The sequence below is a fragment of the Rhinolophus ferrumequinum genome, chromosome 17, assembly GCF_004115265.2.
Source record: "Rhinolophus ferrumequinum isolate MPI-CBG mRhiFer1 chromosome 17, mRhiFer1_v1.p, whole genome shotgun sequence".
NCBI classification, from domain to species: Eukaryota; Metazoa; Chordata; class Mammalia; order Chiroptera; family Rhinolophidae; genus Rhinolophus; species Rhinolophus ferrumequinum.
In genome coordinates this window covers 18,198,583-18,225,909 of record NC_046300.1, presented here as the reverse complement: position 1 = coordinate 18,225,909, position 27,327 = coordinate 18,198,583, and the positions used below count along the sequence as shown (strand labels likewise).

General features: G+C 38.4%; 1 protein-coding gene across 2 annotated transcripts; it reads right to left on the bottom strand.

Annotated features, from left to right (window-relative positions):
- Positions 1-499: 499 nt before the first annotated feature.
- CMTM6 (CKLF like MARVEL transmembrane domain containing 6) lies at positions 500-16,672 on the bottom strand. Of its 2 annotated transcripts, none has more exons than XM_033132960.1 (4): positions 16,436-16,672; positions 8,433-8,609; positions 3,896-3,994; positions 500-1,277 (listed from the first exon to the last, which is right to left on the bottom strand). In XM_033132960.1, the coding sequence occupies exons 1-4, from the start codon at positions 16,571-16,573 to the stop codon at positions 1,140-1,142; spliced, it is 552 nt and encodes a 183-aa protein (XP_032988851.1). In that variant the 5' UTR covers positions 16,574-16,672; the 3' UTR covers positions 500-1,139. The 2 variants fall into 2 exon arrangements, with proteins under 2 accessions (XP_032988851.1, XP_032988852.1); XM_033132961.1 differs by having other exon boundaries at positions 16,439-16,672.
- Positions 16,673-27,327: the final 10,655 nt, after the last annotated feature.

Genomic DNA, 27,327 nt, shown 5'->3' with positions numbered 1-27,327 from the left:
AACCCTAAAGATTCTGCTAACACTCTATGCAAGTAAAAAGGCCCAAGATTCTGGACCATTGAAAAACAACCACCACCAAGAAAGAGGCAGAGGTCCCACCTCTGCCAGATAATGACGTAGTGAGTGTGTGGACCATTCTGATAAGGAGATAGAAAAGAGAGTATCTCAAATACATGAAAAATCAAGGCTGGGGTTTTGAAAAGATGACTGACTCCAGAGAAAACACTTGAAGAGAACCTGCAGAGCTGTATCAATTTCAGTAGAAAAGATCATATGCCAGTAGGAGAACAGACCATGTCCTAACTCACAGTATGAACTCAGGCATTTGTTAAGTGGTTGAAGCCTGCTTTTATAACTTCACTACATTGCACAAAAAGGGTATCTTTCTTATCTTTGGTCCTTAGGCGTGGTATCAGTTTCTTCCACTTTTCTGTTATATAAAAGTCTTTTTATTTTTTTTTACTTGATCAACAATCAGTTAAAATGGGGCTGATGATTGTTGCTGCTTTTATATACATAAAATAGCAAAATCTCCCATACATTTTCTATTAGGTTACAAAAGAATTAATAATAATTATCCCAAATTGTTACAATATAATTTTAAGGCTGAGTGAGATATAGTGAAACCTGGGTATTATTATATTTTATGGAAAAAACCTAGACGAACATTTTAAATATTGAATTTAAAAATTTAAATACACATTAAATTTTATCTAATAAAAAAATCTCATTGTTAATTACAGTAAAAATGAAACAATTTCTAAATAGCTGAACTTATTAATCACGCAGTGTATAAAGCACAGTTTGAAAGCTAAGTCTAGTAACAGTGACAGACTAATTTATCATCGGTTGAGCTGTGATTTAAAGAAACAATTGCCCTCACCTCCAAAAAAAAAAAAAAATTAAAAAAAAAAGAAAAGAAACCACTTCATTTGACACAAGTTTCAACCGTTATAAAAAAAAAAATTAAAAAACAAAAACCCTCCAACTTAATCTGTGGTGACTGATACACAGTCCTGCCCTTCCCCTTGCTCTTCAAAAGAAGTGGTTTAACGGTTACACACATTGTACAAGAGCTTCTGCCAGGGCTCAGGTACCACGCAGTCGCTATCTTACGTAACACCTGCTCCCTAGAGTCTTTAAGCATTAAGTGGTTCAGTGAGGGCCGCTGTCCCAACGGCAGTCTCAGGTTTTGTCAGCTGCGACTCCTGTCGTTTTTCATAGAGCATAATGAAAAAGTCACCCAGGAACATAAAACTTGCTAGAAATCCGAACACCTGAGGAGGAAAAAGGGGGAAAAGTTATATGAGGAATTCTGGAATAGAATTTCACATTTTCTACTTGGCTTTGAGCGTGTTTCATACAAACAAGACGATTCATCAGTTTTATCTTATATACATTATTCTTAACTTTAGTAGTAAAATAATTTTTCTATCAAAAAATGGAAGGAAGTTACAAAAAAAAATTCCAGAATAATGGTTATTAGTCTCACAAAATACAAATATCCTGTCTTATATGTACATGTGTATGTTTGAGGTGCCAATCCATGAAACTAAGGTTAATAGATGAAAAATGAAAATCCTATAAAATGATACAATACACAGGATTATTAGCAATGGTTAGATTGACCTACAGATGAGATAACGGACATATGTGAGTAGGCAGCGGAGCCTTGGTAAAATTGGAAAAAGTTATTACTATCAAAACAGAAATTCTATTTTAAAGATACTTTTAGGTTAAATTACCTAAAAAAATATTTTCCAGTTAATTGTCACACTCTAATGACACAGCAACATGACGTCACCACCTACTTCCTCTTCCTTAAATCACTTCCTCATTCATTGTACTCTTCTAACATCAAATATTCTGAGAGTTTTGTTAAAAAACAGAAGACCATGGTTCAAATTTAACTTCCTCACTATCAAAAACCTTAAAGAAATGGGGACCAAAGAAGCATTCTGTAAAAAGTGAAAACTGATGTACCGGTAGATAATGGTTAAACTCCCCTCCAACGCTACCACGCATCTCCGTAATTTTTAAGCCTTTGCTGTAGTCTGCTACGATCTCTTGACCCTTCACCCTAAAGAACGTGCATTCTGCTTCATTTCACTGTAAAGCAAACTGAGCTCCAAATTCATTAATTTACCTTGATGTCCCCAACACATTCAACCTAAATTTGTTAATCCTACCCCCAAAACCCAACTCTCTTCTCCCCTGATGGCATCTTCCCCCTTATTGGTCTGGCAAACTGATTCAATACTTTAAAGGTAGACCAGACGTCACCTTGTCTGTGAAGCCATCTCTGATCACCTCAGAGAGTTCCAGTCCATGTAGGGCCCTCTATGCCAAATAATCCAGATCGATGATCTTCCAGCTCTTTGGCTCACATATTTCACAAAATTTTCTTGAAAAAGGACTCCCTCACTCATTTGATTCTACAGAATTTTTCATAATTTAAAGAGTTGCAAAAGGTAATTTCCAGCATATTATAAATGAGTTTTTAAACCATTAATACCAGTCACTCTGAAAATGAAATCTAAATACTAACATAACATTATGTTAATAACATAACAATCTAACATATCATTTAATTAAAATACATAAGTAAGCTCTTTCTTAATACTTGGGATTTTTATGCCATGCTTTTTACCCCCCTGTACTCAACTTTTCCTCAACTTTCATTTCACTTCCTCCGCAGCATTTTATAGTGATATATATATATATGTATACTTGAAAATATTTTCCTGATCACCCTATCATACTCCTCCGTGACAAAAATATGTACATAAACTGAAATTAACCATAGACTCTCTTAAAACTTTGATTTTCTCTTCCTTCAACTGGCTTGGTTCATGTATCCATGGATAAAGATTGCTAGAATGAGTCATGGTTCAGCATTACTTTTATTTCAGTTTTGTTTTTACACATATTAAGTGCTAAGAAACTGTGATAGGTAGACAAATTATAGCTATGCAACTCTTAAACTTCTTTTAAGTTATTCTATCATAAAAAGTAGTTTTAATGATCTATTAGCTCACAACTCAATTAATTACAACTTTAATTTTGTCATGAACAAGGGATCAACTGGAAACCCGCTGACTTGCAAGAGGATTTGCCCTCCTGCTGTCAGTCATTCACATTCACAACACTGGTACCAATTCAGGTCTATGATCCTTGATCTACAATTCTGAAATCCCAGAAAGCTACAAACATTCAAAGTTTTCTTAATTTATTTGGCTCAAAATCGACACAAAGTAGAAACAGCTCTTTTACTGTGAATATTCATATGCTTCATAAATACTAATATGCGGGATAACAAAACGCTACCCAGCCCCTCTGATGGTGTAATAAAGTGTATATATATATATATGTATATATATATATATATATATATACACACACACACACACATATATATATATATATATATATATATATATATATATATATTATTACCTTTCTAAAATCCAAAATAGTTAGAATTTTAAAAAAAGTCTGCTCCCCGCCCAGGATTTCAGATAAAAACATTTACTTCTCCTTCTCTTTTATTAGGCTCAATTTTGGGATCATTTCTCCTGTTATTCTCTACACCTAGAATAGCACATGTAAGATAATAAAATCAATTCTACCACTTCCATTAGCAATAACACGTTCATATGTAGAGTAAGTGGGTTTTTGTTAACAAAACTCAAATTCTAAAGACAGGTTCTAGGTTTTTAAAGCTATCATATTTAAAGCTATCATTATCTGCTTTTAGGTCTTCTATTCAAAATTATGCTAAAAAAAGTTAAAAGACAGACTATTCTCCTATATTGTATAACTTGTCAAGTCCTTTCCAGATTTCATATTTCTAATGAAGCAAAAATAAGCAAAGATAAAAATACAAAGCACTTACAATTGCAGCCACTTCAGCTGAAGTCTTGTCATGTGTAGAAACGAAAATGATGGACGCCATCAAAAACAAACATGCTATCGCCACAGTAATATAAAAGTCCTATACACGTATATATAAAACACATAAGGAATACAGTATGGTTAGGCTGATGGAAACAAATGTTTTAGTTTTTAAAAAACTTCAGTGACTTAAACTTTTTTTTCCTTCACACAAACCAAATTTACATACTTTGACTTCTAACTTTTCAGTAACTCTGGCATTCGATAAATACCCTATAAAGGAACCCCAGCCACCCTTTGGTCAGGGCGTTACAGAGAGTACATCACAAAATAATAATCTTTTCATAAAAACAATTCCCCAAAAGGCGGGGTGTGTGTGTGTGTGTGTGTGTGTGTGTGTGTGTGTGTGTTTCTCTCTAGAACATATTAAAATTATCAAAGCTAAAAGATTTATTAAATCCTATCTTACTTTCAGCAAAAAAAAAAAAAAGCAGTTTTCTTCTCTTTCCAAGTATTCTGTTAGGACGGCTTCTCTGAGAGTACTTTGGTGCTTTGAAAGCACTTTGGAAAAGAGAGACTCAAAAGAACCACCCAATCATTATGTTTTTTTATACACATGAAAAAAAAAGAACTACAAAAAAATAGTAACCATAAAAAAATAAAGAATATAAAATAAAGAAAAAAAAGAACCATCATTAACTAAATAAAATTATGCCAACAGTATGTTTTTTCAGACATTTAAACTTTCTGGACTAACATATTACTTCCAAATGTTCCAAGTGGGTAACCCACAATGAGCTTGTATGACGACAAGGTAGCTACTACCTTAAAAGCTTCCATATCTCATCATAATGCAGCTTACAAAGCTGAAGTTCTTCATTGGTTTCCAAGTGCTCTCTAAGGCATTACCTCATAATGCTCTCTCTCATATGCCAACTGAAAACAGGGCTTGCCATACTTGATTCAGAGGAGAAAATGGTAAGCGAGAGCCACTCCAAAGTGTTTTAGGTCTGGTGTTGTCTGAACTTGCTGAAATGCAGTCTCTACTAAACCTAGTATCGATAAAACTATCCAACACATAATTCCTATACCACTGTTAATCATTCACTTAACATTTATAAATAATTTAAGAGGTTTTCTAAAAGAGGTGTTTTTCTGCCATACTTTGTTTTTTCTATTCCTTTGAATATTATTTCAAATCTGCTACATATATATATGTATGTGTGTATATATATGTGTGTGTGTATATATATACACACACACACACACACACATATATATATATATATACGTATATATGTATATATGTAAAAAGCTATTGACTAATATTTGGAGTACCTTTAAGGAGGTGTTTAAACAAGACAATCACTTTGAGACAGAATGATGTAGTATTCGATAAACATGGGTTCTAGAGCCAAATGACCTGAGTGCAAATCCCCGTTACACTACTTCTTAGCTCTATGGCTCAATCAGTTACTTAACATCTGTGCGCCTTTGTCTCTTTATCTGCAAAATGGGGGTAATAACAGTACCTTCTTCATAAGGTAATTCTAAAGATTAGTGTTAACTCATGGAAAGTCCTTAGATCAGTGCCAGGCACTTAGTAAATATCCCATAAATAGTGGCTATTGTTATTCTTGATATTGTTATTCTGACCCACAATAGCAAAACACAGAAAAGATTCTTTCTTGTAAAAGATTATCATTCCACCTTTGATAAGGTGTGGTGATAGTGTAAGACACTATCACCACACACTCAAAACATTTTCTCTAGAACAGAAAAACCACTTTTACATAAAAGTATATTTAAAATTTAAGTACATTAATATGCACACAGTGAAAGTGAGTTTTAAACCATTAAACATGAAATCCTTACGATGTTAGGTGAAAAGCACAATATATACCAGGGGGTGCCAAAAAACACAGTCCTGCCTGTCCTGTGGTGACGCCAGCATTCATTTGATTAACACCATCTTGTGAGCAAACATCATACTGCACGTCGCTACCATAATTCAATTCAACTTCAAAAAGTAACACATAGATAACATCTCTTAAAATGTGCACATTTTTATGGCACCTCCCAGTGTGTGTGTGTGTGTGTGCGTGTGTGTATCTGATTTATATATTTGATATTGATATATATATTTATATAGTCTGTGTATCTGATTTACATATATATATATATCTGATTACAACTATTTAAAAAATGTTTTAATTACCTATTAACAGACATAAAAACGCAAAAGAAATACAGTAAAACATTTACAAAAGCTGTTTTAAGATAAAATGACTTATTTCTTTTGTTCTTAGTATTTTTAAATCAGTATTTACTCAAAAATAACTTTTTTTTTTTAAAGATTTTATTGGGGAAGGGGAACAGGACTTTATTGGGGAACAGTGTGTACTTCCAAGCCTGTTTCCCAAGTCAAGTTGTTGTCCTTTCAATCTTAGTTGTGGAAGGTGCCGTTCAGCTTCAAGTTGTTGTCCTTTCAGTCTTAGTTGTGTCGGGTGCAGGTCAGCTCTAAGTCCAGTTGCCATTGCTAGTTGCAGGGGGCACAGCCCACCATCCCTTGCGGGAGTCGAACCGGCAACCTTGTGGTTGAGAGGATGTGCTCCAACCAACTGAGCCATCAGGGAGCTCAGCGGCAGCTCAGCTCAAGGTGCCCTGTTCAATCTTAGTTGCAGGGGGCGGAGCCCACCATCCCTTGCGGGACTTGAGGAATTGAACTGGCAACCTTGTGGTTGAGAGCCCACTGGCCCATGTGGGAATCGAACCGGCAGCCTTCGGAGTTAGGAGCATGGAGCTCTAACCGCCTGAGCCACCGGGCCGGCCCCAAAAATAACTTTTTAAATGCTCTAGTTTGATGTAATAAATGTTTTACATTTTGTTTAACCATTACACTAAACTGGAAAGTATTATAATACTGTTTCTTGTCAAAAAGATCAATGTTCTTAAACACTACTGATGTAGCACTAAAGCAAAAACCAAACATTTCTTGAAACATTCTTATGGATACTGATACTGTTTTGCTGTTGAGATAGGAAATAAACAACTGATTTTAATCTTTAATGTTTTAAATATAAATTTACACATTCAAACTACAAATCAATTAGCTCAGACACTAGTGAATTTTTTCTTTGTCCAAATCTTACCACGTACTTATCTGTAACAAGGAAGACTTTTCAAAGATTATAAATATAATGAACAAAAATTCTAAGGTATTCTCTCTGCATCCTCTTTTTAGAAGTATTTCATAAAATGAATGAGTTCCATTGTTGCCGTTGTTATACAGCGATTCCTGTGGTGATGCTATTTGCCATGACAGCATCTAGAGTTGCTAGGGCACTGGTGCTAGTAAGATTCTGCTTCGGCCACGTGATAGAATGCAGAGTGTGAGGGCTTTCCTGGGGTCAGATCTCAGTTTCTTTTTACCCTATCTGCGTAACTTGGGACAAGTTATGTAACTACCCTGAACCTAAGAGTCCTCAACAGAAAAATGGAGCATAAAGGTGTGAGGATTCTAATCACAGCACATCAGGACCTGAAACACAGTGAGCACGGACAGCAGCTGTTGTCAGTAAGATGACAAAATAGTCCCACTTTGGCCATAGCAAGAACTGCATGTAGGAGCTCATCAAAGACTTGACGCAGCTGATTCAGACTCTACCTGGTTTTCAAAGATATTTCTTAACTGTTTGTTATCATCTTTTAAAAAAGAACGTTTAAACCTAAAATAATTCTTTTAAAAGAAGGTAATAGATTCCTATGGCACAAAACGTCAGAGGCACAAGGATGTATATAGAAAAAAGTAAATATCTTAGGTGTATAATCAATATATGAGTCAACGCTGGCTTCTCATTAATTAAAAATCATAATCTTACTGCTTTATATTTATCCTATCATCTCTTGTTCTTAGTAGTTAAAAACTTATCCTCCTTAAATACAGTACCTATGTGAATAAGCTCATCTGTCATTTCACAAATCCATGCTGTACTCAAATAAAAACACAGGGTCAGCAGACTAAGTCTTTAGAAAGTTATGCATCTCTAATAAATGTCCTCTCAATTCACTTACAGACAACTTTTTTCATAATAAAATCAAAACAAAATAGGTAGAATTACATGCTATTTACATTACGCTCCAGAAATAGAGCATGTTAGTTCATTACTCTATCTGTGGTGTCTAGAAGACGCCTAGCGTAGAACGGGCACACAGTGAATAACTGTAGAACCAATGAGTGACACTCTGAAATGTGAGAAATCGAAAGTGACAAAAATCATAGTTTTTACAAAAATATCTAATGTGCATTAGATTAAACCACCAGTAACTATAAACTATGGGTAGTGTTTGTCACTTTCATTCTAATTTCACTTTCCCCTTCTATTGTCCCATTTGGCAGAGAAAACTGAGTTGCTTACAGGCAGAATCTTCTCACGTTACTGAGTCTGGAAAGTGTTACTACTTTGAGTAATAAAACTCTACAAGATTCCTAAATAGCGAGGTTCTTAACACAGGGATTAGGTTTTTTTCATGCTTACCGATAACTTGACTTTTACGGCATCGACTCTGTCATAAACTGGAGTGAAGTACACAACCAGCATCAGGAGGCTCAGAAGAAAGGCACTGCAACTTACAAATTCAAAGAAGTAAAGTCCTCCACACAAAGTGCATTGTGATACAACTTCTTCACAGACAAAGGCCAGCAGAGACAGCAACTACAAAACAAACAAAACATTTTACTAAGTGTTTTTCAGCAAAACCTACAGTATTCAGAAAACATCATCTGTTCACTCAAATGTTTATAAAGTGGAGACTACGGCCAACAAGATGATTGAATGGCTGGTCTACACAGAACTTATAGTCTGGTGGCCTGGAAGGGAATATAGGTACACAATTAACTACCATGTGCTATAGAATAGGGGAAATACAGGGTGTCGTTATAAAGGAACACGGAAGAGGCGTTCAACTTGGGGGTCAGGAAAGGCTCCCTAAAAGAAAGCTGAGACCCACAGGACAGAAAAGTCAGTTTGGGGGGTTAAACTCAGTGAAAGACGTTCCAGGCAGAGAAGTGGTGCATACAAAGACGTAGAGGTGAGAGCATGGCACCCTCCTACCCCAATGCACACATACATCCCAAACCCACAAATGAATGGTAAAAGCAAGTGGTTGACTCACTGTGACTAAAGGGTCCAGGTTTGAGGGCAGGGGGTGGCAGTACAACAATGATTCGAGACTACAGAGGTAAGCAGAGGCCAGATGTAACTGTCCTCTTTAAGTGGTTTAAGGAATCTGGATTTTAAGGGTTTAAAAGCAAAGGGTGACATGATCAGTTTATGCTTTTGGTAGTTCTTACTAGCTATAATATGGAGAAGGGACTGGAGGAAGGGCAAAACTTGGGACAGACATCCAGTTGGGAAGCTCATGTAGGAAATCAGGGAAAAGAGAGTGCCCGGGGTGACAGTCACGGAGAAGGAGAATGGCTAATCACGGAAAGATGAAGTAGAAGCCCTTATGAGACAGGATGAATACGAACAGAGTAGGAAACAGGATAATACATATATACTTAAACATTTTAACTTAACACAGAAAAGCACGTTTATTCAGTCATTTGAAGTGGATCTTTTCTTTGAGTATGAGCCTACCGATTGGAATTCCACATCATGTTTTCTGCATTAATCACTTTTATCATGTATGACTACCACTTCCAGAATGATGTTATCTGAAGTGGAGCAAGATCTTGGACACGGAGTACAGAACCCCCTTCTAGAGTTGGACTAATTTTACTAGCCTTTCACAGTTGCCTTGCTCTTACTTACAGCACATATTTTAGTAACTTATTTTTTGATCTTTCCAAAGCATCCAATTTAGTTTTCATAGAAACAATTCCTTTTCAGACTCAATTTGAGTCTGAGTAATATTTAATTAAATGTTCCACCATAAAAAGTATAATTAGTATAAACCAGTATGGGAATAACACAAGTTAACTGATGGCAGAGGGAGGAGTGATGAGTGCCCCAGAGGGGCCTCCCTGGCCATGACTGTCAGTGACAGGCGGGCCTGGGTCAGACAGAATGCTTGTTTGCACGGAATGGAGAATGATTAACTCCGGTTGATTCAGCAGTTCAATTACATGCAAGTGGGTTTTAACAGTGCCCCCACTGTTGTACATGTGGTGTTAACATACTGGTGCTTCACTACAGAAAGAAGAGGTTTTGTTGTGTTTTTTTTTTTTTTCTTTTTAAGAGGCAAGGGTGTCAGGGAGAGACTAAATTCAGTTTTACATATGCTGTGTATGAGGGGTCTGGAGTCAGGTGGAGATGTCCAAGAGGCAAATGGGTTTATGGGTCAGGAGCTCAGGGGAGAGGTCTGAGGTGCAGATAAAGATGTGGGAGTCAGCCAGAAAGATCACCCAGGATAAGGAAAGTTGGCCTAGTGCAGAACTCTGAGGGACCCCAAGATTTAAGGGATATGCAGAAGAGGAGACACCAGCAAAGGACAATTAAGAGCAGCAGTCCGAGGTGAAGGAGACCAAGAAAACAGTACTTCTATGAAGAGCAAGTAATCAAGAGTGCAGAATGCTAATTAGGTTCTTAGGGGTCAGGTAAGAAGAGCACTGAAACACTTACTTTAGACTGAGCTGCAAGGTTGCTGGTGACATCAGCAAGACAATTTCAGTGTAGTCAGATAGGGAAGCTTAGATTACAGTATAGCATATCGGGAAGTGAGAGGAAAACGAGGCAGTGGAATAGAGACAGCATAGGTCAGGGGTGTGGTGTCAAAAGAGGGGCCAGACAGAGTAGTAATGGATGAGGTCAAACGGAAGGAAATTTCAAGACGGGAGAACTGCGCACGTGTGTTTAAATGCTTAGGCAGAAACCAGTAAGATGAGTGGGTCTAAAGAAAGGAAGAAAAGAGGTTCCCTAAAGGTAGGATTCAGAGCTCAGGTTTGGGGCTAACTCTTCTCTAGAAGTAGGAGGGAAGAGAGTGAAGAGAGTTTCACTTGGGCAGTTTGTGTGGGTTTTGTTGAAGCATAGGGAGTTTCCTTCTGAGAGTTAAAATCATCAAAATAACTGATGACCCAAGTAAAAGCCTACTGAGAAATGCCTTCTCACCCAAGTCAGTAGAAGCAACCAGATATATTAAGGGCAGCAAGATTACTACAAAATCAAGATACATTTCATACTATTAAGTTTGTGCAAAAGTAATTGCGGTTTAAAAGGTTAAAAATTGCAAAAACTGCAATTACTTTTGCACCGACCTAATATATAATAAAAATTTTATTCTACAAAACATTTTCATACAAAAGAGGTCAATGGTACAGCCTCTCTAGAAAAGAGCTTAGCAGTTTCTTAAAAAACTGGGCATGTAACTGCCACACAACCCAGCAATTGCATTCCTGCAATGTTCACAGCTATGGACTGCTACTTAGTAATAAAAAGGGACAAACCTGATACATGCAACAACCTAGACTAACCACCAGAGTATTATGCAATGAAAAAAATCCAATTTGAAAAGGTTATATACTGCATGTTTCCATTTACATAGCATTCCTCAAAGAAAAATTAGAGATGGAGAACAAATTAACGGTGGTGATAAAATTATCACACACGTGATAAAATTGCATAGAAATAAACACACATGTGCACATGCATGCACAGGACCTCCCTGTACATTTTTTTTTGCAAGTTCCTGTGATCTATAATTATTTAAAAATAAAAGTTTTTTTAAAAAGGTCAAATCTAAATTGGCATCTAAGCCTAAGGAATTTTGACCCCCAAAATTCATATATCCCCACTAATGAAAAGAATCTATATAAAGATGAAAATGGATCCTACTGGTATGATTTCCTATTAGTGAAGCATCAAATATTCCAGTATATACCAAACTTCCTTCAGACAGTCGCTAGGTAAGGCATTCCCAATCATTAAACCATGGGATATCAAGTGACACACCAAGACAAATGCCAGAAGGTCACTGTGTAAGGGAATTTCCTTAGTCTCCTGTAATTATAATTACAGGATAAGTTTTTACATGACTAGAGTATAATAAAATACTAAATGTCTCATATTCCATTTGCCTTATTCTTGCCTCTTTGTTAAATCTTGTCCAAGTTTTACGAGTTTCTCTATGAGAAGTGTGCAAAATATACCTCAGTTGTATAAAAGTCAATTCACTGTGAGAAGGTATCAGCCTAAAACTCTAATTGGGGTTTGAGGATAGTTGATCCTGAACCATTCTTGTTACGATAGATTATCATGAACACTCATCGGTGTAGGCTATATGAACCAAAACAAAAATCTTATCTGTAGTATAAATACAGGCCGCTTATCTATTCTCACTAAGAAAGGGGCAGGATCCAGGTGAGCCAGAAGCAATCACTACCAAGTAAGTACAAGTCCTGCTCCAAACTTGTTTAATAGGCATCACTCTTACTAACCTTAAGAGGCAGGTTCTACATGAGCATCCTAAGGACTGAGGGGGTACAATATCAAGTTTGGACATTTACCAGTCCCTACGCTCAGATAAAGGCAAGGAGTCAGCACTACAAGCTATATGCAGAACAAAATTTTCTCCTGACTCCCGATTTCTAACGCTATTAAGCTTCCTTTAAAATCTCCCACAGCACTCTACAGTCTGTAGTGCAAAATAAAGTGATCATTTCACAGTATATACAAACACTGAATCGTTATGTTGTATACCTGAAACTAATATAGTGTTATATGTCAATTATACCTCAATTAAAAAATGAAGTGTATTTGAGTATCATGTATGCGGCACTATCATATGCACAGGAACATGTAATGTTAGAGCAACAAAATCAATGTACGAGCAACAATAAGAACACAATATGTTTTGCACTTCATAGTTGAGCGTTCATTGTATCTAAGTTCAGGAAATCGCAGGAAAATGTTCAGACCCACCTGGACTAAAAATAGCTGGAGAAGGATGAGTGGAAAAGCAAGACTCAAATCAGAGCCAAGAGGCACACAGGATCTGGACAGGCAGAGGGCATTCCAGGAGAGCGACAAAAAAAAGAACACGTTCATGAAAGCAATAATTTCCCCAGTGAGCCCAAAAGGGATAATAAGACAAGCGACCTAACTGGATGGGGAGTGACAAGTAAGATGGTTAAGGTGTTGGGTGTGGTTCTGTGATGCTCAGGAAAGGGAGTAGGGACTTCTCAACGAAAACAAGAGGAACTGGCCGCCTGGTGTCGTTGGTTAGAAGACAGAGGAGCAGAGGACTGGGTGGGGCCTGAAGGAATGGAATAGCACTGTCCTGGAGTGGGAGGAGGACAGCAGCTAGCCACAGGGAGGGAAAGACGTGCAAGTCACGGGAAGGGAGACCGCCTTGGAAAAGCAAGTAAACCTTCGAACTGTTACAGTGAGCTGGGGAGTATGAGAGTGTGAGGGCTGTATGTAGTGTGGCTTATTTTAATCATATATATATATATATATATATATACATTTTTTTTTTTTTGGTAAGCAGACAATTGTAGTCATCTGTAAGGATTAAGTAAACAAATCTGTCCGGCTGAAAGGCAGGCTAGGCCTCCCTTGCCTTAGGCAAACATTTGCTCTCCAAAAAGGTTCAATGATAAAGTTTGCTGACAGGGGTCTTGCTCAAGGTAAAACTGGAGCATTTCAATTTAGCACCTATCAATTTTCACATTTAAATAATGAAAAGAGCACCAATATAAGGTGAATTGCTTCTAAGGATTTGCTTCTTAGCACTTACACAATAACATTATTTATAATTTAATAAGTTTATATCACTAGTGAACTCTAACGCAAACTGCTTGCTTGAAGAGTCACTATAATCACAGTACTGTGCAGCCATCAGGATATTTAGCTGGTACCATAAACACAATGTCAGCTTGTTGCAGAGAATATTAGACATATTTAGATCATTGCACCAGCTTACTAGCAAGGAATTAGATTGCTAAATGCATAGGAACATATAATGACAGCAAACATGTAATTCTCCCCATAAAACAAAAACAGACTCCCTCAAAAGTGGCAATAACAACCCCCACAAAATAAAATAAAATACATGGGCATAAGGACCAATCTAAGGATAGAATAAACTGGTAAAAACGGACTGCATACACTTAGGACCGCAGCGACTCCTGACACTGAATTCCTAGATGAACCTTCATTTCCTCTTCAGCTCTGGAAGGGTAGGTAGAAGTGAAGGTGCTTATGTTTTGGACAGACCTTTGACAAAATTAAGGTTGAACCTGAATGGTAAACACAGCTATACAACTCCAAGAGGCTGTAACTCAGAGTTACCGACATATAACTCGAGCTAGTAAATGCTCTTCAATCTCTCACCTCCCCTTCTGTGTTTGCAGGCTCCCCTCTTTATTCCTTTGGTGTTCAGCTCTGTACCAGCACACCCCATAGAGCCTCAGACATTTGTAAATATCTTAAGCGTGGAAAGAACCTCAGAGGAAATCCAATTCAACATCTTAGGACTCTAACCTAAGAATTTCCTAAGTACACAATGTCTGGTTTTTAAGTTTTAGAGTAAGGTTCTTTTCTCTTTTAGGGTCTTTAAGAATCTGATAAGATGTATGGGTCCAGAACAACCTACCCAAAGACAGAAATGCACATTTTGAATAAAATGTCATAGGGCTTGCAGGTCCCCTGTTAAAGTACCTCCTCTTCTAACTATGAGTTTTTCAAATACAGTTGTTTCCTTACTGGAGCTCTGCGATTCGATTTAATTTTTTTAAATAAGTCATTTAAAGAAGGACAACCTAAAGACAGAATTTGAGTAAGTCAAAGAAGACTTTGCCTGTTGCCCCAGGCTGCACGCCAGTTTTAATTAATTTCATATATAAGTTCGTTGGGACTTTCTGGGTAACTCCTGTAATATACTGTTGTGAAAGTTAAGAAATTATTAAAACAGACAAAGCAGGAACAAAAAGACAACCACCAAAATGAAAGGCAATAATAATAAATATTTTTAAAAACTATAATGAAGAAAGCATTCCTATAACATCACAAGTTTCTCATAAACAAATAGATTTCAAGAAGAGACATTAGTTTTTATTCTTTCCCTCTTTATCCTCATGGATGATGGAGCAGAAGCCTAACAACCCTGGCAAAGCAAATTCATCTGCCCCTCTTCTCTGTGTCCAAGTAAAGTCTACCACCAAATTTCTGGTTGTAGTCAATTCTGAAGAGAAGGAACTATATAGTTTACTAAGCTATAAATAAGGTAATGAGACATTTTACTTTAGCTCTGCCATTTCTGATTAGGAAGGAAAGATAAAAGCAACTGAAAATAGGAGATGTAATGGGCAACAGCAGAGAAACTGCTGAAATCTAAGTCTTGTGAGAGCTGACAAGAGGGAGGGCAGAAGGAACAATGGCAGGAGGGAATCCCTGATGTTTGATAAGAGTCTAAAGGCTGCCAGTGTGGAACTACCTAAAAGGAGGCTGGAGAGACAGCCAGACCCTCTTGGGTTCCACAGGCTACATTGTCACTTGCCTCCAAGTGATTTCCCAATTATTCCCAGATGTGCTTTTGGTGGCTTAAAAGTAGTACCAGTTTCCTGACTGCTGTCTTTCTATTCCATAAAAGTAGGTCATCTGAGTTCTAAGAATATTAGTTCCGGTTATCTAAGTTCTAAGAAATTAAGTTCTTCTATTTTTACTGGGGACGGTTTAAAAAAACAAACCAACCCATAAACATTCCAAGCAGTCTCATTTTTCATCTTGCAGAATCTATTCCTCCTTGCTGGTTAAAACAGAATATAGGAGCTTAATATGTGTGTAAATTGAGTTAAAATTTAAATCTCAAAGATGTTTTGATATTTTCACTAATAGGTTAAGGTACCTTCACTGCCTAAAAAGTAAACTGAAACTCAATGAAATTGAAAATACCATGCCCTAGTTTTGCTGCCTGCACACAAACACACAACGCTGTCCTTTTGACTTCGTTACTTTCCCACACACGTGCCCATTCAGAAATAGTTCTTTTCCAATCAATATATAACTTTTGGGAGGCAAGGTAGTGGACAACACATCTCAATGCCGCGAAAGGTGTCGGAAGACTTTGTCCACCAAATTAAACTGTCCCCATGGGCTCGCACCAGGAAAACCGCAAGAACCAGAGAAAGATAAACAAAAAGCACTTCGTCGTCTAAATACAGGCACTTGGGAGATAATGCCGAGTACGTAACAGCCGGGAGAAGAGACGAAAAGGGCTACAGAAGCGTGAATGAAATAAGTCTAAGTGTCTCACTTGGGTCTCCTCCGACGCATTTCCTGGACCTGCCTAACATGCTCGGTGGCCCTAGGTCGCCTTCGGGGACTCAGCCAGGCAGGGACTTGGGGATGAGTGGCCGCCCGGCGGCCTGGGTGGGAGGTGGAGGGTAACGCCCCCCTCCCCAGGCGGAGAGGGAAGGAACTGGGGGTGTGGAAACCGCCGTTTCCTGAACCACCAGGTTGAGGAGAGGCGGCCCGGCAGCCTCCCAAACCCACGGGCTGATGGCCCAGGAGCCAGACCCCCATCCCTGGCCCGGACTCACCACCTGCAAGATTTTGAGCGTTCGCCGGGGCCACTTGAGCCGGCCCAGGAAGCAGCAGGCTGCGAGGCTGCTCCGGGTGTCCCTGGCAGTGCCTGGGTGTACCTCCGTGGTGGGCCTGTACACAGCTCCGTTCTCCATCGCCCAGGACCCAGGAACACAGCAAACAGAGAGCTGGAAATGGGGATTTCACCGACTGCAGAAGTCCGCGGGTGGGGCCGTCACTTCCTGGGCCTCTGCCCCGACTTCCGCCCTGCCCCGCCTCCGCTATAGCCCCGCCTCTTCCCTTGCCCCGCCCCTTGCCGCCCATAGGACTGTCTCGCCTCATCTCACGCCATATGAAGACTAGGGGAGAGACTTTCGTGCAAAGGAACAGAAAGTACAAATGTACTGAGGACCAGAGGAGCTTGGCTGATTCTGAAACCAAAGGCTGTTGTGGCTTGAGCTAAGCAAGGGAGAAGGAAAGGACGTGAAACTGGACATGCGGGCAGAGGCCAGATAACGTAGGGGCCTTGCAGAGCAGGGGAAGAAATTGGATGGCATTTTAAGTGCAGAGGGTTGTCTGGAAGGACTTTGAGGCTTGCTATCTTCTGCATCTCTCTTAATTCCTTTTAGGTTTACTTGTCAGCGTCATTTAGTTTACTGGCCCCTTGTTCAGCTGCCAGTCACATAATGTTAATTTTGTGTGAACTTAAGGAAACTCGTCAAGGAATGTAATTATATTTTAGCAACTGAAGTTGATTGAGTTACATGTCAGGCACACACATTTTCTCCACAATATAATGTAGGTACTATCATTACTTTCATTCACAGATGAAAAAAACGAGGCCAAGAGGCTGAGGATCATATCCCAGCTCAAAGAGCCAGCGTCAGCTAGAATGCAGACCTAGCCAGTCTGACTTGAAATCTTGCTACTAACCACCAAGCGAGCAAACCTCAGCCTCTAACCCATCTCTCCATTAGGGACTCAAATCCCATGGAAGAGGGGAGGGGATACTGCTGCCATCTGCTTCTGCCTTTATCTCCTCTCCAAACCTCCCTTTCTTCTTCATAACAAAACAAAGCTCCCATTCAAATGAATAGAGACAAGTTGATAGATACTACTTTGCGGGAGCTGTCTACAGCCAGCCCACACTATCCTTCTTTGATTAATTGCATTCTAAATAAATGTCCTGCCAAGGCCAAGCAGACACCCATCCTGTCCAATAAAATGAGGCCACTGTGTTTTCAGCAGGGCTATAAAGATTCACTGTCCTGTTATTCTTCAAATCACCACGCAGATTAGACACTGCTGCTGTCTGAAATTTACTTTGAAATTCATCCAAAAAAATAAGATGGGTTGATGAATAGAGAGATGGATAAAAGAATAGACTTGTGATTAAAGCAACTGTAGTAACCTATTTAAGGTATAGTATATGGGTGTCCACTGTATAATTATTTCATCTTTTCTGTGTGAACTTTTCAAAATAAAAATCGAGGGAAAGTTATAAAGAGAAAGGACACTTTGAGACAGGAGAGAAGATGGACAAACTCTCTTAACCGGCTTGATTTGTTTAAGGTACAGTTGGGCAGTTCTTCTGTTTGAATTTAGAAGTGGATAAAAATTTAGTCTATGATTCACAAACTTCAGGGTGCATAAGAACCATCTGGGAGTTTAATTAAAAAATAAAAATTCTTAGAAATCCAACGCCAAAGGGTCTGAATTTGGGAATATACTTTTGTAACAAGCTCTCCAGGTGATATTTGTGAGAAATTCATCCATATGGAGGAACATTTTTATAATGTGATGGGAATAAAACCATTAGGTAGGAGACAGCAGAGGTGCCATCCTTCCTTTGCCCTAATTGATTTGGGAATACCCAGGATTTAGACACTAATAATCCTCCCAGTTCAAAGTGTGTCACTTATGTTTTCTTAATAAAAAATCAAATAAAGATTTTAGGGCTACATGAACAAACACATATCAGGGAGCACTTTTGATGGGTGTGTCCATACAGTAAAGTGTCATCTTCATTAATGAATAAACAACACTACATAAATGCTGGGACTTGCCACACTGAAATGAGAAATCTTATTTATGAAGAAAAAATATACCAAATAGAAGAAAGGAAGATCTATTTAACTTTTGAAAAATATTCATTTTTCTCCTTTCATATTAAATAATTTTTTAAATGAGGGAAAAAATATTCACAAAAAGATAGTTTAGGAAAATATACTTTGATTAGATTTTATACATTCAAAAAATAATTTTGGTGCTACTTTTTCCATTCAGATTTTAATTTTTCAGCTCCTACTCAACAAATTTCACTGGCTCTCTTATCAATATTAGCACAGTTAGGCAATAATGTAGATACAAAGTTGGATCCTAGCGGCAGTCCTACAATGAGACCACAGAAACGTCCATAAAGGACCATGTCACAAAATAGAAAGTGACATGTGCCATAAAACAGATAAAAATTAAATGTGTTGGGAATTCACAGCAGAGAGAAATGACTTTCGGCTAAAAGGATCAACATGGGGGGGCTTCAGTCTGGGGGTTAACGAATACTTAGGTTTGGACATGCAGAAATAAGACTGAGGGTATTATAGGCAGAGGAGCAATATGAAGAAAAGCAACAAGAGTGCATAGAGGCACAGATTATGGAGAGCAAGAAGGATAAATAGGGAATATAAATTTGGGGTCAAATTTTGAGGGGCCTGAGAAATCAGGCTGAGGAACTGGCGCTTTCCTTTGTTGTTGAACAATGAAAAACCAAAGGGCTTTGTAGGGAAATGAAATGGCTGGAGGTCTTCCTTAGGGATATTTCTCCAGGAGACTTGGGTAGACTGGATTGATCACAAAGAGCCAGGCAGGGGCTGTTGTAAAATTTCAGGAAAGAGGGAATAGGGGCCTCAACTCCTATGGCATTAGTCATAGGAATAGAAGGGATGGCCCCAAGAGAAGCTGTGGGAGGTAAAACCAGTAAAATTTGCAGGCTTGTTTGAAGTAAGTAAGGGAGGAATTGGAACAGGTTCAAGGTTTCAAGCCCATGTAACCAGGAGATGGAAGGAGAATGACAGAGACGGAATATGGGAGGGATTAACTTCTGTCAGTGTCGAAGTATAAATTTCAGTAAGTTAAAAAGATGAGTCTCATGCAAGTATATAGTGAGCATGCTTCAAAGATGTGTTTAACTTATTAGTAACCAGAAGAATGCAAAACTGATTCAGAGGAGGATGTGATGAGATCGTGGTGCGTACTTGTGTGCGATTGTGTGTGTGTGTGTGTGTGTGTGTCATAACAAAAGGAAAAAACTCAAAAGTTATATGATTGCTAGGTTAGATCCAAAACTGGCTCCCGTTCTATAGGTCAATAACATGGTTACTTTTGTGATTAACTCTAGCAGAGAGAAATACTTTTCATCTTTATCAGACAACACTAATTTGCAACTTATCAGTCTTCTATAACCGACACCTAACTTATAGACTCTGGGCCCAACTCAATAATAAATAGTAAGTCACTAAACCATCCAAGCCCCTAGGAAGGTTTGGCAGATGACGCTCTAGTCCAGAGGCTGGCAAACTTTTTCTGTAAAGGACCAGGGAGTCAGTATTTCAGGCTATGAGGGCCATACTGTCCTTGTCACGACTACTCAGCTCCCTTTTGTTGTTGTAGAGTGAAAGCAGCCATGAATGATGCATAAATAAATGCCATGATGCAGCCATGGTCCAGCACCGCTTTATAAACAGGCACTGGGCTGGATTTGGCCCGCAGGCCCCCTTTGGCTGATCCCTGCTCCAATTCAGTAGTTCTGACTTGAGTGATCATCCGAATCACGTGGAGGGCTGGTGAAAACACAAACTTCTGGGCCTCACCCCTCAAGTTTCTGCCTCAGTAGATCTTGGGTAGAGCCTCAGAACTTGCATTTCTAAGACGTTCCCAAGGGACGGTGGTGCTACTGGTCCAGGACGGTACGTTGAGAACCACGGATCTGGTATGACATGTCGCACAGTGAGGGCATCCGTCATCCTTTCACCTTCCTTCCAGGCTTTGGATCACTAGCGTTAACAAAGGGAGTATGAAGAGCTCAGATGAGGACACGCTGAGGGTGCAGTGCCAGCGGGCTTCAAGTGGAGTCCTGGGTAAACATTTCAAATTCTGATCTGGAGAACTGGAGATGAAGCGTGGGGGAGATGCTCACAGAATTGACAGACCCATACCAATGTGAAAGGGATGAACTTACAGAAAGAAGAGGATTTAGACTAGAACTTTGGAGGTAGTGGGAGAGAAGGTGAAGAGGGGCCAGGGAAACAAAGGAGTGCTTAGAGAGCTGGAAGAGAACATAGGAGTGTGGTGGAAGGCAAAGAAAAAGTGTTCAGTTTTCCTGGTCCACTTTCCCAAACAGCTCAGAGTGGACAGCGGTGCCAGAGAAACAAAGAGAAGTTTGGATCAGAGATTTTCCAGAGATGATAGTAGCTTATCAAAGCTCCTTTCCCAACAAGACTAGACTTGAGGATAAGCAAATAAAATCCTCAGTCTCCACATTTCATTTATACCAGCAGAGGGCCACAACCGCAAGGGAATGTGAATAATGCCTTTTGTTCTAGAGTTTTTGCACTTGGTGTGGGGAGTCAATCAATTCCTAGTCCTGGGGGAGGCAGCGGGGTGACTGTGGATCACTTAGCCTCTTTGCTCCCATTATCACTTAGTAGTTGTCCTTTAGTCGAGAACACTGATTACTTGGGTGAGAGATGCCGTGAAGAAAGGTGGAAGCTTCTGATTACCTGCAGAACAAAGGGAGGGGCCCAGTTTGGGATTTAGATTACAGAGAATCCTGTCATCACGGGGCAGCCCTAAACACAAAGCCTTGCTTCTTACTGAGTGTCATTAAACATTATAGAAAACAGTCTTGGATTTTTGTCCTCATTGTTGATGAAATTTTTTTGAAAATGTGAAACATTAACAAAGTTTCCAGAAGTGAAAACATACAAAGAGGAGCACTTAGAGAAATGTAGCTGAGTCTCCATCGCATTTCTGCCCAACCTCCCTCTGCAGGTTAACAGATTTCATTTCTGGTTATCTTTCCTGTGTTCCTTTCGTGGAAAGAGACTGATGCTATCCTAGAAGTAGTTTCGTATCAGTCCATAGAAATCAGTTTTTTTCTTTTTTTTTTTTACTTAATTGCATAGTACACTGTGTGGCTGTAACCACAGTTTATTCAACCAATCGCCTATGTACAGGCATTTAGGTTTTCCAATATTTTGCAATTACAAATAATGTCACAGTGAATAAGGGTGTGATATGATTTTTTGTGTTGTCAGAGATGTATCTTCAGCATAAGTTCTGAGGCATGTGATTACTGAGTTTGCATGGGTAGTTCTGTTAAACACTGCAAATTTCTCTGGATGCAGGTTGTACCATTTTGCACAGCAGTGAATGAATGCACCCATTTTTCCATCACCACTCCAACAACGTGTGTTGTCAAACTTTTGAAATTCTTTTATTTGGATAGGGAGAAATATTTCAGTGTAGTTTTAATTTATACTTCCTCTGTGAGGAAAGTTGAACATAGTTTCACATGTTCAAGGGCATTTTTGTATTATTTTTGACTTGTCTGCTCGTGTCTTCTGCCTATTTATATTCTAGGCAGTTCCCCCACCGCTAGTGTTAAGAGTTCTTCATATATTATTAGCCCTTTATCTGTGATATGTTATAGTCTCTCAACTTTTTGCCTTTGCTTATGGTGCTTTTTGGCATCCTACTGTTGTTTCATTATTTTTAATTATGTTATTTCTATGTCGTTGAATTTTTTTATTGCATGTGGATTGAATTAAAATTAAAAAGCCTTTCCCCACTCAAATATAAATAAATTTACCCACATTTTCTTTCTTACCCTACCTTGTAGGGTTTAGTATTTTACATTTAGGTCTGATACGTTTGCCGTTTAGTCTTGTGACTGATGTCAGGTATGGAGCCAATATTATCTTTACAAATAGCTAGCTGTTGGTATAGTGTATGTGTGTGTGTGTGTGTGTGTGTGTGTGTAAACTTTTTTTGGTAGAAACAAGCACACAAGGCCGTAATCTTTTCAGAAGTGGTCTAATTACGTTAACCATTTAGAGTAGATAGCTAGATATGTTTGCTTGAATAATCCACTCATGGGACTAGTATTTAAGACAATTACGTAAGCTAAAATTCCTTACCTGGTGGCTATGAAAACTTCACATTTTTGTAACACTTTACAGGTTAGAAAGCATCCTTGATCTCATTTATCCTTACTTACGATATAACTCTACCCGAGCAGGTTGTCCTCGCCACTATACAGATGCTGAAATTAAGGCTACAGAACAATAAACGACTCTTCTACAGTCATGGGATTAGCAAATGGAGTAGCCTAGCTCTTCTGGCTCTTTCCACTATCTTCTACAGTATCTTGGCACTACAAATCTTGCACATTAAGATTCTTATGCTTTACAAAGCCCATGTAAGGGAGTAGGATGTGGCTAAAATGCAAGACATTTTGCAAGGCAGGGCGGGACTGCGATTCTATTTTACTTGTGCTCCTAATATTGAGCACCTACTGCAGTTTATACTAGGCTTTGGGAGAAGAGCAAAAGATGAGGTCATCGCCTACCCTTTACATGTTATTTCCCATCCTAGCACAACTTGGAGACACCAGAATTCACACACACAAAACGCAGAACAATATGAGACTAATTCAGTTAACTATGACAAAGTTGTAACATTAGACAGAAACCAAATAGAAAATGCTTTTAAGAGTCCCATTCTACAGTACGTACATCAACCACAATTTCTGAATCAAAGCCTTGTTTTAAATTCTAAGCCAATATGAGGCAAAATCAAATGACTAATTTGGCTATTGGATTATCACAGTTCTCAAAGTGCCATCAGAGGACCACTAGGGGTTCTCGAAACCTTTGTAAGGGTTCTGTGAGGTGAGAACTATTCTCATATGACTACTAAAAGGTCATTTGCCTTTTTCACTGGGTGGACATTTGTTTGCACTGCCAGTAGAGTAAAATTGCTGGCACTTCAGCACGAAGCAAGGCAGTGGGACCCAACTGAATCTGTAGTCATTGTATTTTTCACCACTACTTAAGAATTCCCTTGATGAAGTAAAACTTATTAAGTTGCAACCATTTAGTACCTGTCCTCTTAAAGCTGTGTGTGAGGAAATGGGAAGTATACATACACTTCTGCTGCACGCTGACGTATAATGGTATCAAGGAAAAGCATTTGTGCTATTGAATTACAAGCTGAAATACCCCTCTTTTCTTCACCATGTTTGCTTGCAAGAACTACTTATAGACCAATTGGTTTTTCAGACTTAGTTGGCAGATATTTTTTCAAAAACGAATGATGTGAGCCTGTCAGTACAAGGAAAGCAACTGATAGTATTTGTTGCGTTGGTAATATTTGAACTTGCCAGGAAAAAAAGAATTTTGGAAAACTATCAGCAGGAATCCCCTGCCATTCTTGTTTACAATCCTATTTGTGCATGGGGAACAACTATTTGGTAAGGATATTAGTAAGTGTTACATGAAAGAGGAGCACCCCATATTCTGCCATTTTACAGTTTAAAAAGCAAGTTATTTCTCTAAAAAAACAAACAAACAAACATCTCCAAATAAGAAAATGGTAATGGATATTACCATTGGAGCCATTAAGTTCCACAAAAGGACTTATAAACTGATATATGATAGTTTTAAAGAAACAAAATCGACAAGCATTACACCAGTCTCACACAAACTCTTCACAAAGAAAACAAAGAGGGACTACTTCCCAACTTGTTCTGTGGGAACATAATCTTTATAACAACCACTGAAAAAAAATTATGAGAAACGAAAAGTACAGGCCAATCTTTCTCGGGAGCATAATGCAAAGTCCTAAGAAAATGTTAGCAAACCAAATTCAGCAATATAATAAAACTAATACATAAAGATCAAGTTAGATTTATTTCAGGAATACTAAGTTGGCTTAATATTTTTAAAAGGTAATGTAACTGATACCATTAACAGAAAATAGAAAGAATATTATCTCAGTAGATGAAGGAAAAGCATTTTCTAAAATTCAACACCCATTCATGAAAAAACTCGTGATGCAAAGTAGTAAAGAAGAGAACTTTGTTTCTCTGAGAGTATCTACAAAAAAGCATGCAGTAATTATACTCAATAGTGAAACACTGAAATCTTTCCCTCTGAGATGGGGAACAAGATGCTTTCTCATTAGTTCTATAGTATTCTATACTGGTGGGCGGGTGACATAAAGCAAGACATTAGAAAGGAAGAAATAAAACTCATGTCATTTGTAGATGACAATAATTGTATGTCGAAAAAAATAAACTACAGGTGAACTATTACATTAATAAATTGATTTGAGTAAGGTTGTAGGGTAAGATCAATATGAAAAAATGTATTTCATTTTCAGTTTTTGTAACAGCACAATTCACAATAGCCGTTGAAAAACTGAAAAACACCCAAACATTCTGTGGTAGGCTGAGTAATGATCCCCAAAGATGCCCATGTCCTAATCCTTGGAACCTGTGAATGGTACTTTACATGGCAAAGGGACTTTGTAGATGTGATTAGGATTTGACAGGGGGAGATTAGACTTCCAGCAAGAAAGGAGTTTGGAAGTCATCCTTCCATCCTAACAAGCAACAAGCTAAACAAGTTTAAAAATTCTAAACCTCTTCTTTGATCTGCTATAGAAGTTCACAGGGCCAATGGCTGTTCCAAAATTTGGAGACAGGCAGGTGGGCAGAGAAAATCAAAACTTAACTGAAGCAGAAACCTCGAGACAGTGCTGGGTAGAAAACACTGAACTGTAACTGACGAAAGTCTGTTAGTTAAAAAAAGAAAAAAAGAAAGTCTTAGGAGGATCCCCATACTTTTGTTTTACCTCCAGGAGCTCTACCAGCTTCTTAAAGGGAAAATCAGAGAAAAATCCCCTCATGTTTCTGGCAGAGGGCAGAGGAAAATAACCATTTTGAAACATGCAAATATGCCAGAGTATTCTTCTTAACAAGGTCTGCCCTCAAGAGAAACTATTTTACCAAAGCCAGACTTACTGGGGTTTTTATCAGAGCCTAAGCAGCCAGGTGGAAAGGAAATACCCAACTTCAGCCCCCTCCTGCCATCTTGTCCTACCTAAGGGGCGGGAGGGAGGGTGGGTGACTGAGAACTTGTTAACTTCACAGCCCAGGGCCACAGGTTCACTGGGACCTAATCATAGGCCTAGAGAATGCTTCCCTCCCTGCACATTACTAAAAGCCTATTGACTGGAGTTACTTTTACTCCCTATATCATATCCAGCTATCAACAGAAAATTACAAAGCATAGTGAAAGGGAAAAAACACAGCAGAGCAAGCATAGGAATCGGATTCAGAAATGGCAGAGAAGTTAGAATTACCAGACCATGAATTTAAAATAACTGATTAATATGCTAATGGCTCTAACAGAAAAAGTAGGCAACATGTAACAACAGATGGATAATGTAAGCAGAGATGGAAATTCTAAGAATAAAAAAATACTGAAGATTAAAAAAATGTAATTGTAACAGAAATGAATGCTTTCCATGGGCTCATTATCTAACTGGACATAGCTGAGGAAAGAATCTCTGAGCTGGAGCAATACAACAGTAGAAACTTTCTAAAGAGAAAAAAGACTGGGAATAAAAAGGAACAGAATGTCCAAAAACTGGGGGACAAAAGATGTAACATATACATAAGGGAAATACCAGAAGAGAAAAAATATTTGAAGCAATAATGACTGAGAATTACCCGCAAATTAATGTCAAACACTAAACACAGATCCAGGAAGTCCTGAAAACACTAAGGATAGATCTCCAAAAAACTATACCTAGGCATATCATATTCAAACTTCATAAAATTAAAGATAAAATCTTGAAAGCCAAAGAGGAGGAGAAAAAACAACTATGGAGGGGCAAAGATAAGGTTTAAATCCAATTTCTCTTCAAAAACCGTGCAAGACGAGAGTGAAGGGAGTGTATCTGCGTTACTCAGGTTAGCCCAATTTAATCACATGGATCTTGATACGCGGGGGTCAGTAGGGTTAGACTGAGAAGCAATGTGATGGAAGCAGAGTTACGGATACAATGCTGTTTGTTGGCTTTAAAGATGGAGAAGGGACCACAAACGAAGGAATGCAGGCAGCCTCTAGAAGAAGCTGGAAAGGAAGGAAACATGGTCCTTGTAGCCTCCAAAAGAAACCAGCCCTGGGGACACCTTAACTCAAGCCCAGTAAGACTGATTTTGGACTTCAGATCTAAATGTGTATTGTTTAAGTCACTATATTTTGGTAATTTGATACAGCAACAAGAGGAAACTAATATACACCCCTCAATAACACAATGGAACATAATGGTGCAAGGAGAATGGGTAACTATTGCTACATGCAACAAAATGGATGAACCACAGAACTAATATTGAAAGAAGCCTAGCACAAAAAGAATATAAACACTAAGATTCCATTTATATAAAGATTAAAAATAAAACTTATCTATGTCTTTGGGAATTATTAGTAGTTACTTGGTGGTTAGGGGTACGGACGAGGAGGCAACGGGAAGCATCTGGGGTGTTAGCAACATCTTTCTTGATCTTGGTGCTGGTTATATGTGGTCACTTTGTGGTACTTCGAACCATACACTTGTAACTTGTACACTTCTGTGTACTGCAACCTTCAATAAAAAGTGCTTTAAAAATAATATTCCTTGCAAAAATTGAGAAAAAAATAGATTTAAGTAAGGTTTAAACATGGTGTATATACATAAGGTTTTAGATTAGTTAAAACTGAATCTCATATAAAATGAACAATTAGTTATTTCAGGTAACAACCCAATTAATTGCAAGGATTTTCCAGTACATTTCCAGTGT